Genomic DNA, 19140 nt, shown 5'->3' on the forward strand with positions numbered 1-19140 from the left:
CCATTGATACCATTGCCATTGAAAATTTAAATCTGTTAAATGGGGAAGGTGGGAAAGAACAATCCCTTCACTCCCAGAAGAGCTTGCAATTGATTCTGAGAAAGAGGTGTTGGAAGCAGTCTTGTCCTATATTTCTAGCTTCTTCCAAAGGTAATTTCTAGTGAAACAATAAGTAAATAGTGTACTACTCTCAAATGAACATTTGTTTTGATATAATGTACTTTGCAACATTAACTTCTTGGAAATCCAAAGGCAAGTTACAGGGAAGCCTTTTTTCTGGAGAATTGCATTACATAAATGTATTTTATTTTCCAGCATGTAGATGTAGCAGCTTTACTTATAAAGTATAATGCATGTGTAAATGCTACGGACAAATGGGCTTTCACACCTTTGCATGAAGCAGCCCAGAAAGGAAGGACACAGCTTTGTGCCTTATTGTTGGCACATGGAGCTGATCCTACTCTGAAAAACCAGGAAGGACAAACACCATTAGACCTAGTTACCGTAAGTGATGGGATTTTTTTGAGAAGTTTGTATAAAGTTTCAGTTCCTGGCTGCTGATTGGGACATCAAATTTAAAAATTTTAAAACTTAACTGTGGTGGGTTACAAGCAAAACAGATTGAGGAGTTCCTCAAATCTTCCTGAAGCTGGAAGAAAGAAATTCAGGTATAGGCTTTGTAAATAAATTATTCTAAGTGGAAATAAGCATTTAGATATATTATAGGATGTGTGCTCATTTATTTACTTGAACTTGGGAACTTACCCCCCAACATACCCCCCTTTTTTGGTAGTTCATAGCATTTTCTAATTCAGTGAAAAACCCTGCTGATAAAAGTACTATTGGCTTGCTCAATTCATAACTCAGTCACATACAGCATGCTAGCCAAGTCAGTGACTCCAGAAGCAGAAGTTGTAATCCTCTAACCTGTCCAGAGAGACTTTTTGGCTAATGGAATGGGATATAAATCCAGTCAATACCAGACTGCAGTATTTGTTGGGCCCCAAATGGGATGGATCCAGCAGTGTCCTCCCACTGGCATTACTGTTACACTAATGCTTGCAAAGTGTTAGTAGTGCTTGCTAGTGTGATAGATATCACAGGCCTTGCTCGGGATGCTAGCAGATGCTATTGACATAACTCACTGGTTTTTATTAGTGCAAAAGCAACTGTTGATCACTGTTGCAGCCTTTCCTTTGACTAGTGATCCTCCAAGTTAATAGAGGCAAAACAATTCGAAGATTTAAATTTTAAAATTATTTTAAAATTCAAATGTGTGGAATTAAATGTATAACAAAGTTAAATGACATCTTTTCAGTATATTATTTTGTATCACATTTAATCCGCAAAAGTTCTTCTAGAGACATGAAATGATTATTGTGGCTTGTGCTTTTGTGGCAAGAGATTATTTCATCAAATGCCTTTAATATATTCCTAGTAACAGACTGGTATGGCTAATCTGCTGTAAATACCTTATAAGTAAACAAATTCATCTAGATCCAAAAATAAGATTTCTTATTCAGTATGATATTAAAGGTAATATCAAAAATCAAATATCCACTGTTGCTTTAGGAGTTTGGATATGATTCTCTTAATACAGTACTACATAGATCTACTCAGAACTAAATTGCATTGCTTTAAATAGGATATTTTCCTAGGAAAGTGGATAGCAATAATTCTGCTGTAGAATAGTATCTGCAGCAGAAAAAATATATTGGTCATTTAACCATTCCAGTGTGATTGTGAGGTAGGTTAGGCTGAAGCGAAAGTGATTTTGCGGAGGCTTTGGGCAAAGAACCATTCTACCTGAGGATTTAAACCTGTATCTCTGACATTTAAAGCTAAAGCATGAAGCGCTGTGCATCAGTCCTTGCACTAGAATTTCTATTCACAAAACAGTCTCTGGATTAGCATGATGATATGTCTAAAGTTATTTTATAAATGGCAAAATATTAAGAGACTTCCTAAATTCTACTGTCCTTTTAGGAGAGCTAAAGTAAAATACCACTGTTAACCTTGTTTTCTGTTCTTAAATAGCAACTTGTGAGTTGTTCAGATGTGTTTGTGAATGTTCTGATACACTTTTTTTTACACTTTCAGGCTGATGATGTTAGTGCATTATTGACTGCTGCCATGCCACCTTCTGCCTTGCCATCATGTTACAAACCTCAGGTTATAAATGTGTCCCAAACTACATCTTCACCTGATCCACTTTCTCCAGTTCCATCCAGCCCACGTAATCCATCAGCAGCCAGTAGCCTTGACAACTTGTCTTGTAGCTTTTCTGAACTCTCAATTAGTACAAGTAGTTCTGATGGGGCCACAGGTTTGGAGAAGAAGGAAGGTGAGACTTGCTGCTCCTATTGGTTTAGTCAAGGGTAGAGAACTTGATTGACTTAAAGACCAAATATAGCACTTGGATTCCCCAGAAGGCCACTTTGCCTTTTCCCTGACCACTGGTCACACTTATTTTCTCAGCTTTTGCATAAGTTTCCCCCTATTCTGAAAGATTGATGAGCTTCTCCTAAGCTTCAGGAATAAAAGCTTTCAGCTAAAATATGCTGCTTTATTTTGTATTTTTGCCCCTAGCCCTTTTTTCTTCAGCTCTCTCTACTTTGAAATGGGTCCCCAGAATGTTTCCTTGAAATGGAATTCAGCCATGGACTGAAAGAGGTTCATCATGTCTTGGCCTAGTCAGAAGACCGATTCTCTGTTAAGACACAGAAATGATAGTTGAAGTATTCAGCTCAATAAAATACTTGTATGTGTGACTTGGAACTTAGATAAATGTGTCCAGAAATTCTCTCTTCAGATTTTAATATCTTCATACTGTGGATTTTTGGAGTATATTTTTTCTCAGCATTTTAATATGGCAGAAAGAAAACTGCCATATTATGGGCTTATGTGTTACATTTTTCAGAGAGCCCCAAGCACCCCCGCCCTACAAAATCATATCTGAAATTGTATATAACTTTTAATCTTGTTAGATTTATGAGTAATGAAACTGTATCCAGTTTAGGAAGATTGCTTCAAGATGTCTAACCAAATATGTCTTAATTTGGATATAGGGAGTATAAAGTTAGCCTGTAGTTCCAACTTAGTCTTAAGAGTAGCATTGCATGGTCCAAATGTTGTCAGCTATATCCACAGGATTGTTTCTAATTAATAATTAAACTAGCATGCATCTGCAGCAAGATAAAATAATATTACTTCAGTTAATATATAACTTAAAGATGTTTTTCTCCAGTTCCAGGTGTGGATTTTAGCATAAATCAATTTGTAAGAAATCTTGGACTTGAACATCTGATTGACATATTTGAGAGAGAACAAGTAAGTAATTGGCTTTGTTTTCATAATCAAAATAAACCATGGTGGCTTATTTAAACCATAACTGGTATACAATACAATTTCCATAATCATAACCTGGGTATCGCTTTTTTTGTTGTCCAAACTCAGGTGGAATGGCTTGCTGAAATGAGCAGCAACCCTTCAATACCTCTAGAACAGCTTGTGGGTTATTTGGAGATTTGTTTTCCTGTTCTCAACAAGCCATGTGCCTTTGTTTGAACAACATGATAAGCTGCTGTGATGATTATGGAAATACTGCCTAGCTTACACTACAGTTTCAATAAACTCGCTTGGATTGTGCAAACTGGCATGTTTATTTATTTAATTTCTATTTCTGAAGCTCTGTGGACAGTTCACACCTGCTTTTTATTTTGATCTGGTAATGTTAGAAGTTATATGTTTCTACGGTAATAAAACACAGAATTATACTTCTTTCCCCTTGGGAGAAGGTTTATAACCAAAGTGCTTTGAAGATTATTATGTTTTGAGATATCAGTACCTAAGTCGGTACAGATAAGCATATACTTATATCTATCTATCTATCTATCTTTGTTCAGTACAGAACTGCAAACTAATTCAGGGGCATGCAGTGGTTATGTGCCAATTTAACCAATATTCTCTGTTGGAAATAATTAGAAGAATTGTCTATCAACAAATTCATCTTAGATTAATCATTTAATAATGAAGTTAGTGATATGCGTAATCTTGAATTTAGGCCTGTTTTGTGAGAGAACTTGTTGGAAACAAAATGTGGTTTAAAATAGTATTGCTTTTTCACTGGGTAAAGAAGACTGTTCAAGAGTTTCCACACACTTGGCATTTTCAGTGGACCATCTTCTCATTCAAACAATTCAAGAGGCATCCTATAGCCAGATCTCTCAGGATGACATAAATAATTAAAATAAATTAGCAAAAACAATAATAAAATACATTATAGCATCACTTTTCTCTTGAACCCCTCCTCAACCTTGGGCAATTCAATGTAGTTCCCTCCCTTAATAGCTTTAGGATTTTCATGTTAAAGGTCTGTACGTTACGGTGGCTTGTATTGTTATATTTTCTTTGTAGATAACATTAGATGTATTGGTTGAAATGGGACACAAAGAATTAAAGGATATTGGAATTAATGCCTACGGCCATAGACACAAAATAATTAAGGGTGTTGAAAGACTAATCTCAGGACAGCAAGGTATGTTATAAACATTAGTATTTAAAAGTATTAAAATGAAATTAATATTCAAAAGTGTAATGCTTTTAAAAAGAAATGTCTGTCTTTTGCAAATTTTTGGATAAAGTTTTCATGTTTCTGGATAAGGTTTGCAAGCAATATATTAAATTTCTTTATTTTCAAGTAAAATCTAGAACAGCCTTCCTCCAACCTGGTGGACTTCAGAGGCATTTAGGCTGCAACTCCCAGAGGTCCCATCCAGCAGGGCCATTGACTGGGTATTCTGGGTGTTCAGCCCACACATGTTTGGAAGGCACAAGTTAGGGAAGGCTGTCTAGAAGAGATGGCAAAAGTGCTGCTCAAGATACATTTGGGGAGTTTATAAATACAGTCTTGTTTATTATTCAACATTTATTTCTCCCAGGAATTCAGGAGGTCAGCTAGCATTGTGGGAAGGCCCTTCCCTAGGGCCAGAAAGGCAAACTTTGCTCTGATCTTCTTGAAGGAGGCTGAGCTTTTCCCAAAGGTTTCCAGTTCAGTTTTATTTCTCAATTTCATTCAATCAAAACAACAACCTAAAGTTCATAAAAATATAAAATATTACAATTTTGTTAGGTGACATTTGAATAGATCAGTGATGGTAGATACAAATGTATATACCTATATATAGCATATACAGCAAGATCTGCTATTTGTATGCAATATTGTGCATAAGCATCAACAAAGACAGACCAAATATATATTTATCCATTCGTAGGTTATGTCTAATGACCACCCTTCAAAAGTTGAAAGCATCACCAATTTCTCATTCCAGTGCATTATCAGAAGTGGCCATTTGTTTTTCCATTATTGAAATACCAAATCATTTAGCTGTCATAAGGCATGGAAAAAAGGACTCACTAGGTAGCCCAAGAACTGGGTATTTACTATGGAAGAAGCATCCCATAACTGACCCAGCCCCACAGTCATCCATCACTATTGGCTCGATGTAAGAGCCAGACAGGACTGTTCTTTTGTTTGGGCTGTGTTGTCCTTTATTTGTTTGTAATGACACCTCCCACCTCCTTGAATGGTGTGCTTACTAGTCACCCATATGTGTGATGCACAGAGAATACAATGAAGAAAGACAGGTTTCATTCACACACCTCACCTGCCAACCCCACGTTGGTGTCAGTGGATATATATTTTTTCTCTCCTTTTACTTGCTATATAAATAGTAATAGGACAGTTAAGGACCTGAGGACATAGGGCAAGCGACAGTCTCCAGTTGTACTGAAAGGAACCCACCTATTTATGTAACGGGGAAAGGATGCAGGTCTCCTGCCAAAATGTCTAGGCTTAGCTAGAGGAATCTTCCCAAATGTGACAGTATGCAGGCACAGCACCCATATGTGTGAATGCACAGATGGCTGCTTCAAGAAAAACACTTACAGTTATGCAGTCTGCCTGTTCTCCTTCCCTTCAAACTATGTTGCCAGGGAGAAGGAGCTGAGATGTCAGCAGGGCCCTTGGCCTAAGCTGCAACTCAGAGAGGCCAGCCCTGACACCAAAGAATTCTCAGTACATCATGATAGTCTGCCTCCTCCTGCTCTATTGGAGGGAGAAAGGAAGACTTCCTGGATGTTTGGAGGCAGCTTTTATGTTGAGTCCTAGGGATAATGTAATATGTCTGCTCCTTGGAATTAAGCACCTAAGGATAGAATTGTTAAGATGTACCACGCAAGAGATTCCCTCCAAACACCTTAGGACTGTGGCACTGATACAGCACCTACTCTGTGATATGGTTCATAGAGAAGTTCCTGGAGAGTAGAAGGAGGCAGGCATCTTCTCAGTTTCCTTCATTATACTGAAGAAAAGTGAACTGCCTGAGGAAGCAGATCGTCAGAATGGAGATCCTCAGGTCTGTATGGGAGAAGTTTAAGAAGGCATATGTTCACTCACTATCTGGCCTTCCCACTGAAAGCACCTCCACTTATGAGAAGAAGCCCTGCCAGTTCAGAGCTCTCCCTTTGGGGTAGCCACAACCTCCCAGGTCTTCAGATCTGGCTGTCCCCAATAGAACATACATGGATGGAGGCTCCAGTTTACCCTACCTGAAAAACATCCTAATTTGCTCTCCCCTGTGAGGTAGACTCTTGAGACACAATGAAACCCTGATATTCTTGCATTTTGGGGCTTCCTGACCAAGAAGAGCTCTCACCAGTCTGGTTGTTTCACTGGGGGTAGACTCTGGATATGCTTGGAAGCATGATGACACTGTCCCCAGGTAGACCAACCTCAGTGAACTGGGTGGCACATTCATTCCTACCAAGAGAAATGTATAGAAGTTAGCAAAAATAATAGCAATTATTCTCTTCTGCCAGGCTTTCATGCAGTGGGCAAGATTCCACTCAAGGCCACTAGAAACCTGCTTCTTGAATTTTTAAACTGAAATTCAGCGCAGTAGTGGAACTCCTGGAGAAGTTCACTTGATTCTTGACCTGGTAGACCCACCGTATATACATTCTCCTGCCTAACTAGTTGAGTGGGTCTGTCAGAAGAAGCACACACAGGGCTACTACTTTTAGAAGGAATCTCAACTCAGCATCAGTTTCCTAAGAATTATCCTCCTAGCCCTCTGTCTCTTTACTCCAGTCTTTGAGGCCCAGGACATCTGGTCGAAACAGATAAGCATTGTCAACAAGCAGGGTCAAATGGGGTCCAAAGTTCTATAGAGAAATCTCATAGGTCTATTCAGGTGGGAACAGTCTCATGCCCATTCCACTAGGGAAGAACTCCTAAAAGGCATTATAAATCTCAGGATTGTTCAGTTCAGAAGGAGATCCCTGGACCTGTTACTCCAGTTAGATCTACCTTCTTTGACCACTTCACCACAGAATGCAAAATTTTGCACGTACACCCCCTGCCATCAATCAAGGAATGCTGAGTTCACAGATCCACTCAAGAGCCAGTAACTTCACAGGCATTTCTATGCTTTGTCCACCCTTCTCATAATCCTGATGGTAATTGAAAGGATAAAAGATCAATGGGTGGGTGGTTCTTGTGGCCCCCAGCTGCTGTATACTATAATGACCTGGTGAATCTTAAGTGATACAGACCAGTTGTCCTCAAGCCAGCAGGATCTCTGAAGCTAGGGCCAAAACAAGTATCAGCATATAGGCTTCCTGAAGCTAATTGTCTGGAAATTGAAGGTGGCCGGGGGGGGGGGGGGGGCTATGGCTATTCATCAGGGGTGAATTCTACCCTTCTAGCCGCCAGAAGAACCTAACCCTACATCAACAGAACCTATGAATATACATTATAGATGCTCTTCAGCTGGGCCTAGATCTCCTTCCTACTGGGAAGGAGCCAGTAGTTACAAAGGGGAAATCTTAGATATCCACCCTCCAAGAGGGTTTATCGTAAACCTTAAGCCCAACACCTTTAGAAGGCAGGTCTAGGTCCTATGCTCAGTCCTAGGGGACTTAAATTTGGAGTCTCACACATCAAAAATGTTCTCAGCTAGCTTGCCTGATCAGGTCCAGGTGTTCCTACCTAGAGCTTGGACATGGTGCTTACAGCACTGACCAAGGATCCCTTTCAAACACTGGGGCAGCCACTTTTGAGGTACTGTCCCTACAGTCCATTTTTAGTGGCCATCTTCTTCGCAAAGAAAGTTTCATAGCTGGGACCTTGTCCTCTGCAAATGGCCTTTGTTTCTTCCATGGGGAGAAAGTGGTCCACCCAAACCCATCCTTCATTCCCAATGCCAACTTCTACAGGGCACACAAGTTTATAATTCACTTTGACTTACAAGATAGACTGGATGGCCTTTGCAGGAAGGCACCTTCAGAGGAATGTGACTGCAGGAGTCTGTCCCCTGCTCCACTGGGTCAGTGCTTTTTTACATTCCTAATGCTAGTTGGTCTCCTGCCATCATGGGAAAAACAGAAATAAGCTAATAACAAATTTACAAACTTTTGTTTTATGCAAAACTATCAGTATCAAAGGACTGAGCAACTTTGATTTTAAAGAGGGTATTTTGCTCAAGTTTAGTGAATACACACATGCACTAGCTCCTTCTTATGTAGTCTTGGCCTTGGGAAATGTCCTGCAGAATAAAATTCAAGAAACATGAGACAGAAGAGATAGATTTTTCTTCTTTTGATGCTGTACCTGTAAAAGTGCATTTTCTGCTACTGTGATTTTTTAAAATTAATTTTGCATGTCTAAATTAATTTTAGACATGCAAAATAACTATAACTATACATGTCTGGCCTTCTGATAGCATTCTGCTTGGCCTCTTAGATACTCTAAAACTCCTCCACCTTTTTAAGGTGTCCATCCAAGATTGGGTAATAACAATAAGAATTAAAATCCTCATACTGAATTTTTTTATAGGTCTTAATTCCTATCTAACGTTGAATACTTCGGGTAGTGGAACAATCCTTATAGATCTCTCTCCTGATGATAAAGAGTTTCAGTCAGTAGAAGAAGAGGTACATCTTTTGATTCCTAGCTTCTGTAGAGAAATTAGTTTATGGGATTTATTTAGACTGCTGCTATGAAATGTAATTGAGATTTTCCATGGTACATAAGGTTTTAAATGGCTACTAGGGTAATATTTATTATTACTTCCCATAGCAGAGGTTGTATACCTCTGTGTTTCAGAAGAAGAAATTATAAATAAGGTGTTACTGTACTTGTGTCTTGCTTGTGGGCTCCCCATAGGCACCTGGTTAACTCTGGAAACAGAATACAGGACTAGATGAGCCACTTGATCTTATCTAACAAGGCACTTAAGTTTATGTTTTTGTCTGTGGCTGATTTAGTGTTAAACCCACAGTATTCTTCCAGTTGCAACTGTTTCTTTTGGTCTTAAATGCAGCCTTCAGTTGAAGAGACAATGGCATTAATTTTATACACCCAAAAATAGGCCCCTCCTGTCCCCTTCTTGCATGTGATCAAGCCAGGAAGCTGTAGAGCTTTCTGACCAAGCACAGTGTTCATGACTTCCAAGCAAGTCAGGATTTGGAAACAAAACTGTAAACCATGGTCTTCTATCCTGGCTTCTTTGGAACCCATGAGCCATAATTTCTACATGATCAAAGGTGACCTGTTAGCTGCACGATGTTCTGTACTCTTGATTCCAATGAACCCATGCCATCATGGCAAGAGGTCAAGAATGTTCAAATATGCAGTCCAAATAATCCGGATTGTCTACCCCTCTTAACCGGTGAGTTGGTTAGGGAAGGCCCTGCATAAGACTGGGTAAATACCCTATCTCAGCAGAACAGGAGAAGCAGCGGATTGGGTTCTCCTTTCAGCACCAGTAGGAGTCCAGCTCCACTGCACCATCCAGAGAACCATGTTGGTTCTTCAGAGAGCCAAAGAAACAGCAAGCGTGGAGGACACTGATGTGCCACAGTACAGGAGATAAGGTATTTGCAGGTTCCCAACTTTATTTTTTACTGGGTTCAATGTGTTTTGGGGAAAAAAGTTTTTCTCAAGTGCATTGAAGTTTTGAATCAGAGGAAGTATTCCAACTGGGAAAATATTCAGAGTCAGTTAGGTCTAATTCTGGTCTCTCAGGGAGTTCTTCCTCAGAGTAAGCACTGTCAGAGGAGTATCCCAGGAGATTGCCTGTACAGCAGAGAAAGAAGTGATAAATTATGTGGGGGTGGAAGATGTGACAGCAGCTTGCACTGACCCTGGAGCCAGTATACACAACCTACATCCCATGTGGAACATTTATTTATTTATAAATAACATTTGTATGCTGCCCACTGTGCCACAGCACCTCTATTATAGCTCTAAAGCAGTTGCTTGCCTTCTGAATTCAACTTATATTTGTGGTGGAAAGCATAAAATCCATTGTGGGTTCTGCATTGTGTTCAACAATAAAGTATACTTTATGCAGCAGAATGCACTCTAATGTCTTGATTTAGAAATTGTATATTCTGCTTAATCAGATGCAGAGTACTGTTCGAGAGCACAGAGATGGTGGGCATGCTGGTGGTGTTTTCAACAGATACAACATCTTAAAGGTAATTTGTAGGCATCCATCACATCCAAAGTTTATTAATTGTGCTCTCAATTATAAATAAATCACTTGACTCATGAATTAGTTGTCAGCCTGAAAAGGAGAGTAAGATTCTGTGCCATGCAAACAAATTCTGGATCCATACTAAATTAAACAAAGCTGCTCGAGCTCACCATATTTATTGAGCATTCCAGCTGTATTTCTTTGATACTTATCAAGAGAATCAATACATCTGCAGTTATTATTGTAATTAACTTCTGCACTTTATCAGCTTTTTTTGTGGGTTTGGTGTGGCCCTCTTTTTTGTTGTGAAGCTACAGTCTGAGAGATAACCTGTCCTTTCACATTTTACCGGCCTTTTTCTTAAAACAGTTTGTGGATGCTATTCTTCTCCAGCTCTTAAAATTCAAATTTAAAGAGATGTTTTAAAAACCAGAAATGCTATTTTGTGTAATTGTATTCATTCTGTCAACCTACTAAATATGCATATTGTATATCACAAAATGCTTGGAGGAATGTCATCCACAGGGTTGCAATGGGTCGGGCACGACTTCGCGACGTAACATATATCGCAAAATAAAGCATGTGAATGGAAAACCCTATGTTGCAGTTTTCTTTAAAAGCCCAGAATACATAAATGTGTCAGGGAAAAGCAGTGCATTTCATTCAAAGAGAAAAACATAATTCAAGAAAAATAGTGGTGAGAGTTGGAGCATGGTGTGAGGACAGTAATTAAGTTTTACAGTGACACATTTTTCAAATGCACATTGAAAAATTAAATGCACATTTTTCAAATAAAGTGCATTTAAATCTTGCTTGTTTTCCAGTCTGTTGAAAAACAAAGTAATTAACATGATTGATTCAAATGCAGATTAATTAAATAACTGTCGAACCACTCTAATAAGATTAATATAGATTTTAAGGTGACATTTTGAGGAAATGCTAGAATAAATATTTTTTTCCATTGGTATCAGGAACAGTTAAAAGTACCATCTTTTGTATTTTATATACATTTGAGTGAATAAAAAGATTTGTGATGTTGAATGCCAACTGTATAATACAGTAGCTGTCCAACAGTGAAAGAAAACTGATTGTGTGTTGTGATTTTTTCCCTTAGATACAAAAAGTGTGTAACAAAAAGCTGTGGGAAAAGTATACTCATAGGAGGAAAGAAGTTTCAGAAGAAAACCATCATCATGCTAATGAAAGAATGTTGTTTCACGGTATTGCTTCTTTTCCCATCTCAACTCTGATTTTAATGTTCTCTGAACTTTTTATTCTCAGATTTGAAGTAACTTTTAGTTCAGTTTCAAATAATGTTAACAGCCTTTAAGCTCATAACTTAAACCACATGGCAGTAACTGGCCAAGGAAGTTTATCCATAATTTGTATAGTTGGCACTAAGAAAGAGATGAACTAGAAACATAAAATATCTCAAAGTTGTATTGCATGCTAGCCCTCTTCTCAAATGAAATGGCTATTTTATAGGTATCCACTACATACGCAGAACAAAGGGAGGTTGAATTCCCATTGTGAGCTCACTTGGAAATGTAGTAAAGCAACTGTGAGTGTTCCATATGGGTTATATTGGTGAACCTCCATAATTTTTGCTAAGCTGGCAAAAGTGACTAGCCTGCAGAAAAGTGTACAAGTCTGCTAGAAGAGGACAGGGAGCTTTGGCCTTCTTCTAGCAGCCCACTTCATTTTTTATGTTGAATGCAGAAGATCAACAGCACCCTGTTCTTTCTTCGTGAGTCTGTGTACTTATCAGAATAAAATTCTATGTCACCTGTGACTATCTGGTATTTAAATACATCACTCTTGTGACATTTACACTGACCATTTCTTATGGACATGATAATAAAAAAAGATTTGTGTTTAGCCCTAATTCTCACCGACAACTGGAATAAAAGGAGAAATGATACGTAACCTGGACAGAAAAGTTACAGTTGAACTAAATATTTTATTTAAAAATAGAAACAGGTTTGTGATTAGAAAGTTGTGTCTTTTAAAATCTGTTTATAAAGAAATCAGAACTTCAATCAGTAGCTAAAACAAGGTTTTTTGTGAGGTGGCAGGGGATTTGTTTGTTTGTTGTTTTGTTTTGAAAAAGAAAATTATCCCAGGCAAAATCACTGCTTATGCCTTGGCTTTCTACATTAATTAAATTTTCATATGAACTTTAAACAGATTTATTATTATGTTTGTGTATTTATCATTCTCCAGTCTTCCATAAGGTCCAGGCAGCTTGAACATGCTGTATATTAATAAAAAAAATTTAAAACCCAAACTGTTAGTTTTGTTGGTACAGCCAGTCAAACACATCAGAGTCAGAAAATCCTTTGACAAAATATCCTAATATGTTGAAAAATACTAGCCCTGTGTGTTCCTCCACTCCACTGCCCAGTGCTTTGAAAGGGTACCAGTAGATCTGTGTGTACAATATACATCACAAGGACCACTTCTGTGATGACCCTGATTAGAAATCTAAGGAAGTTGACGGCCCATTTGAAGTTACTAGAGATTGAACTTGAGATCTTCTGCATCCTAAAACCTTTCTACTTGCTTTAGATGAGAAATCCATAGTTCCCAATCATAAAGGTTCCAATGTAGTGTGAAAAAAGATTTGACAGAAAAGCATGAGATTTTTATGCTAATAAAAATGGTTGTATCAGAAGAACATGCAAGGGTGATCAGCCAGAGGTCCTTATCAGTCATGTAAATTTCTCCAGAAGTCTCTAAAGTCGCAACATTTTAAACATCAATCAGCCTTGGATATATTTTGTCTCAAAACATTTCTGAGTGTTTTGAACTGTTTTCACTGATGACGGTGGTGCTGTATGAAACTAGATCTTGATTTTGCCTATTTAAGTGCCAAGCTGTGCTCACATCAGCACTATGCTGATGTGATTGCAGACCTAAAGCAAGCAAGCCTTGCCATGGTCCTGTGACAAAACAAGTCAAGGAACATGTGGGGTTTGTGCTAAAAAGGGTGTATCCAACATCTACAGATTCTTCTGATTCATTTTTTCATTTTTCTCAGTTTTTGTTCTTTGAATATTTGAAGTGAGTCAAAAAGATTATCTGATAAGTTTTTTCATTAAAATGTTTCAAACAATAATTACCTGGATAGTTAACACAAGTAGGTCCAGGAGATTGTCAGTGCCTCATTAAGAGACAGAGTGGTCCCTGCCCTTTTAAAGGAGGCAATAGTGAGACCACTCCTTAAAAGGCCAAGCCTGGATCCAGGAGTACTGGATAACTACTGGCCCATTTTTAATCTCCCTTTTTTGGGCAAGGTGTTGGCCAGGCAGCTGCAGGCACTCTTGGAGGAAACAGATTGTCTGGATCCATTTCAGTTGGGATGTAGGCCTGGATTTGGAATGGAGACAGCTTTGGTCGCCCTGTATGATGACCTATGCAGGGAGAGGGATGGGGAGTACAACCTCGTTAGTTCTCCTTGACCTCTCAGCCGCCTTTGACACTATCGACCATGATGTCCTTCTGGACAGGATGGCTGGGGTTGGGGTTGGAGGCACTGCTTTGCAGTGGTTCTGCTCCTACCTGGCTGTCCACAAGGTAGTTCTGGGAGACTGTTGCTCTGTGCCATGGCTGTTGCATCATGGGGTACTTCAGGGCTCAGTGCTATCCCCCACGCTTCTTAACATCTATATGAAGCCACTGGGAGAGGTCATCTGGAGGTTTGGGCTGAGGATTCAGCAATATGCTGATGATACTCAGCTCTGCCTCTCTTTTAGATCTCACCCAGGTGAAGCTGTCACTATCTTGAACCAGGGCCTGAGCATGATAATGGATGAGGGTCAGTAAACTGAGGCTCAATCCTGACAAGACAGAGGTGCTGCAAGTAGGGGGATCATCTGACAGGTTAGAGGGAATTACTCTGTCCCTTAGGGAGGGTCTGCAGTCTGGGGGTGCTCATGAACCCAGGTTTGTCTCTGGAATATCAGGTGAGCTCAGTGTCCAGGGGTGCTTTCCTCCAGCTACGGAGGATATACCACCTTCACCCCTACCTGGACAGACAGAGCCTGAAAACACTCACCCATACATAACATCCAAAATAGATTACTGCAGTGCACTCTACCTGGGGCTGCCCTTGAAGATGGTCCTGCAGTTACAATTGGTACAGAATAGGGCTGTTCGGTCGGTGACGAGAGCCCCTAGAGCAGCCCACATAACAGCTATACTGAAAGATCTTAATTGGTTACCAATTGTGGCCCAGGCCCAATTCAGGGTGCTTGTGTTGACAGATAATATCCCTAAACAGATTAGACCCTGGTTATCTTAGGGAGCACCTGCACCCATATGTGCCTACCCCGCCTTTGAGCTCTATGCAGGGGGCCCTCCTGTGTGAGTCATCCCTTAGGGAGGCGAGAGGGATGGCTGCTAGGAGGAGGGCCTTGTCTGCAGCTACTTCCCATATTGGAATGCTCTCCCCAAGGAGATTCGCCTGGCACCTTCCTTCCTTTTCGGCGCCAGGCAAAGACCTTCCTTTTTTAAAAAAATATTTTAATAACTAATGCAATAAGACCTTTTTTGTATTTTCTGATTGTATTATTTTATTTTTAATATGTTACTGGTTTTTAATCTTGTAATTGTGAGCCGGACAGAGGTACTGTGGCACAATTAGATGGCATACAAATGTTTTAAATAAATAAATTAGTGGTATGACAACATATTCAGTACTAATAATATAAAAAACCCATATGCATTTTTTCAATATACTTTCAGGCTCCCCTTTTGTGAATGCAATTATTCATAAAGGTTTTGATGAGAGACATGCTTACATAGGAGGAATGTTTGGTGCTGGAATTTACTTTGCTGAAAACTCTTCGAAAAGCAATCAGTATGTGTATGGTATTGGTGGTGGCACTGGTTGCCCAATTCACAAAGATAGATCTTGTTATGTCTGTCATAGGTAAGTTGCAGTAATTGTACTAATTGTCCTAAAATTAGTAAAAGTAGATTCCTTGTATTCTTACTTCTTACTTACAGCAAACTCAGTATTGTGTAAGAGGCTTTTGGATGGAATTTTGGATGGAAACTAGGGGCTTTAAGCGGATCTGAGATGGATGCAAAAACACTTTTTCAAGTAGCTTCTGTCCACACTCTAGACCCAGTCCATTGCTCAAAACATCAAGTTGGGGAAGGTTCTTTCCTTGCTTACCCCAAGTGTGCTGGCACAGCTATCGTAATGGCCAAATGAGAAAAAATAGTGTTGTACATATGCTGTGAAATAAAGACAAATTTCACAGTATTGGATGAGGAATCACGAACATCTTTGCTGTACAGCACTCTTTAATAACATGCTCAAATCACTATTTTGTTTTGTGGACAGAGTCCCTGGGTAAAGGGAAGAGAACCAAAAAAAAAATATTTGTGTTGTTGTAATAAGCTTAACTGGATGCAAAATATAAAGTAAATTAGCATATTAGGAAATTAATGGGAGGTTGCTTTTACACATTTATTAGTAAATATTCATACTTTCTTTAATATAGGCAGTTGCTGTTTTGCCGTGTTACATTGGGCAAATCTTTTCTTCAGTTCAGTGCAATGAAAATGGCCCATTCTCCTCCAGGACACCATTCAGTTACTGGACGACCTAGTGTTAATGGATTAGCATTAGCAGAATATGTCATCTACAGAGGAGAGCAGGTAGTAGTTTTGACCTTTTTTCCATTTTCCCACCAAATTTGAAACTTGCTCTGGAAAGCTCAGCTTCTCAGCCTTCAGCCCCACTGATTTCATTGGGGCTTATTCCAAGGCAAATGGATATAGGATTGCAGCCAGACTGTGAGAGAGTTCTTTGCTTAAAGTTGTTACTTGAGACATTTTACCTAATTTTTTTCTTCTGATAAATAATTATTCTTATAATCACATTTTAACACCATCTGTTTGGGTTAATTATTCCACATTTCCAATCTATCTTTCAGGCCTACCCAGAATATTTGATTACCTACCAGATTGTGAAGCCAGAAGTTACTACAGAAGCTTGAAATCCATATGTTTTGCTGAGATCTAAGTGAAGAGAGCTGAATTGCTGAAAACTTCTGTTAACTCCCCTCCCCCAGCATTGTGGTCGAAAATGTGAACGAAATCTAACATTTTGACTTGGTAAAGCTTTAATAAATGTATAATAGGTTTTCTAAAACTTTCAGAAACTTCCTTTTTCAGCACTTTAACAGATCTCATTCCAGGTGATACTGGGTTTGTCTGTACTAAATTATAAAGTAGATATTAACTTGAATTGTGTTTTCTAATTCCAGTGAAATCTAAGAAACTGTTGCTCTACAGGAACTCATTTTACTAATACAGCGTTCTTTAAACATTTACAGGAATTACAGTTGCATTTGTAAAACTGTAAATAAGAGCTTTTCTACTAGCTAGGTATTTATTTAAATTGTTTTTGTAATATAAGTGTTTCAGAATTGTAACATATGCAAAATTTCATTCAAACTGTGCATTACTCATCTGCATTCATCACATGCAGTAGTTTGGAGGACCCCATGTAATACATGTCAGTTTGAGAAGAAAAAGCATTCACTTGATTTTAGCATAGTAAGCAGTGTTTAGTGGAGGAGAATGTTACATTAGGTTTTGAATAAATCAGTCACATTCCTAAGAAACCAAGCAGAACATTCCAGTTGCTCAGCAGATCCACTAGAAATTAATATGTTACTGGAGTTGGGCAAGTAGGCTGGTTATAAGTATGATGCAGATAAACTTTTGAGTACACATTTCATATGAAGGCAATATATTTTATATATCCATGATTTCTCTCTTATCAGTACAGAGTTAAATACAGAGATGATAATGAGACCAGAGTTGAACTTGCTTTTAGATGTAGGGCTCTGTGAGTGAAGTCTATTTGGATTGCATCTTTTTACTTTTTGTTGGCTATGCTTTTCCTAGCTTTCTGTGAGCATTCACTGGTCTACATACTGTGTATGGTGACTGGGGTTTCTCCATGTGAAAGGCAGTGGAGGCAAAGGTTAGAAAAAGGAACAGCCATCTCTCTTGAAGGCACTAACAATGACTTCACACCCTCTCCCAATACTTGCTTTCATTATTCATTAAGTTCCTTCCATGATTACCCAACTGTTCTAGCTACTTTTTGTATAAATATAAATAACTGAAACGTTAACTGCAGGAGTCCAGTATTAAATTCTACATTTTAGTTGGGGTTCTTCAGTGTATATAGGACCATGGCCCATATTATAATTTAATGTGAATCATTACCGCACTATGGTTTAAGAAAGTGTGCCAAGATGGCTTGAACTGTCTGGCTTATATGGTGGTTTAGGACTTGAGTCTAAAAGAAATTGCATTCCACGTGAAGTTAGTGCATGGATAGGTATAAAATCATGTGGACAACATAGTACATAAGGTGAGCACCGCTGCAAGCAATACAGTCAAATAAAAGGGTTCCTGATTTGTATGGTACTTTTTCACTGCATGTTTTCCACTCACTAGTTTAGCTAAATGCCGGAACAGGTGTTCATGCAAGATTTGCTGATTGAGAACTTGTTTCATTACTAAAAATAGTTCATTCTTTGTGAATGATTAAATGTGATAAAATAATTGTGGTATTGGTAACATTTCAAATGGTACCATAAGGTTGGTTAGAATGTTTTAAATTTGCATGACATATCTATCTTTTTCTGAAGGTGGAAAACGTAATGGTTTTGATTGTGTTGATTTCAAGTGAAATTCTAGCCTCCTGTGCAATTAGTGCTTTACTCATATTGAAAGTATTTAACTGTATTTGTACCACTTTCCATAACATTCAGTCCTAAATAAACTTCATTCACAAGCTTTTTGGTTAGCATGGTGGTATCATTGCAAATTCACATCCCTTAGTGAGGTTAAATTATGCAGCTGTTCATACTTGCATATTCATCTTCAAGTGGGTATACTGCCATGTTTTAATTTCAGACATGGTTCACCTTTTCTCTGAGTAGTTTAGGGCTGGAATTGCACAAGCCTTAGGTATGTTGGGCTCCAACTTAGTATTTAGGCCTTAAGTGTATAAAACAGGTTGTATCTAAACCCTGTATATGGATGACATTTTTTCAAGGAACTTGCTGCACCTTGAATTTTACTTTTTCCTTGTAACTATTCTCACAGATGTATTTTGAATGGTGCTTAAACAAATATTGCTTACTAGCATTCCTGCAAATTACCTTGCTTTGGTTATAGTTCATTCACCTGCAGGGAAGAGGTCCAAAGCTTACGGATTGTACATCTTTTTTGCACTAGGGGGCACCAAATACCAACTTGTTAAATGTTTTGGTTCTTGATTTAGGGTATTTTGCCTTGGCTTAAAAAGTCATTAAATATATTAGAGAACTAGATAGGAAATGAACGAATAGATTGATTTCATGCATATGTAGAAATGAATCAGCCTTTGCTGAAAAGAAGTTTTTTGTGTAACCTACACATATGCATATAATATTTTCCTAATAACAGCAACTGGAAGTTGCAGGAGAAGGTATAGGAGAGATATTTTTATTCCTGCCACTAGTTTTTTACTATTGTGAAAAATGTCATTTGAGGGAAATTATTTTGAAAAGAAAAGTGATTG

General features: G+C 38.5%; 1 protein-coding gene across 1 annotated transcript in view; it reads left to right on the plus strand.

The window, feature by feature from the left end:
- Nucleotides 1-18374, plus strand: part of TNKS2 (tankyrase 2) — a 39967-nt gene extending 21593 nt beyond the window's left edge. The window contains exons 13-22 of the mRNA XM_044420642.1: nucleotides 316-504; nucleotides 2101-2344; nucleotides 3248-3330; nucleotides 4417-4537; nucleotides 8897-8994; nucleotides 10468-10542; nucleotides 11656-11761; nucleotides 15288-15474; nucleotides 16055-16211; nucleotides 16490-18374. Coding sequence (XP_044276577.1) covers nucleotides 316-504; nucleotides 2101-2344; nucleotides 3248-3330; nucleotides 4417-4537; nucleotides 8897-8994; nucleotides 10468-10542; nucleotides 11656-11761; nucleotides 15288-15474; nucleotides 16055-16211; nucleotides 16490-16552 — 1323 coding nt within the window. The 3' untranslated portion in view covers nucleotides 16553-18374. The remainder of the gene's footprint in view (nucleotides 1-315; nucleotides 505-2100; nucleotides 2345-3247; nucleotides 3331-4416; nucleotides 4538-8896; nucleotides 8995-10467; nucleotides 10543-11655; nucleotides 11762-15287; nucleotides 15475-16054; nucleotides 16212-16489) is intronic.
- The last annotated feature ends 766 nt before the right edge of the window (nucleotides 18375-19140 follow it).

This window comes from Varanus komodoensis, unplaced genomic scaffold (genome assembly GCF_004798865.1).
Source record: "Varanus komodoensis strain SLA01 unplaced genomic scaffold, ASM479886v1 scaffold11, whole genome shotgun sequence".
Lineage (NCBI taxonomy): Eukaryota > Metazoa > Chordata > Lepidosauria > Squamata > Varanidae > Varanus > Varanus komodoensis.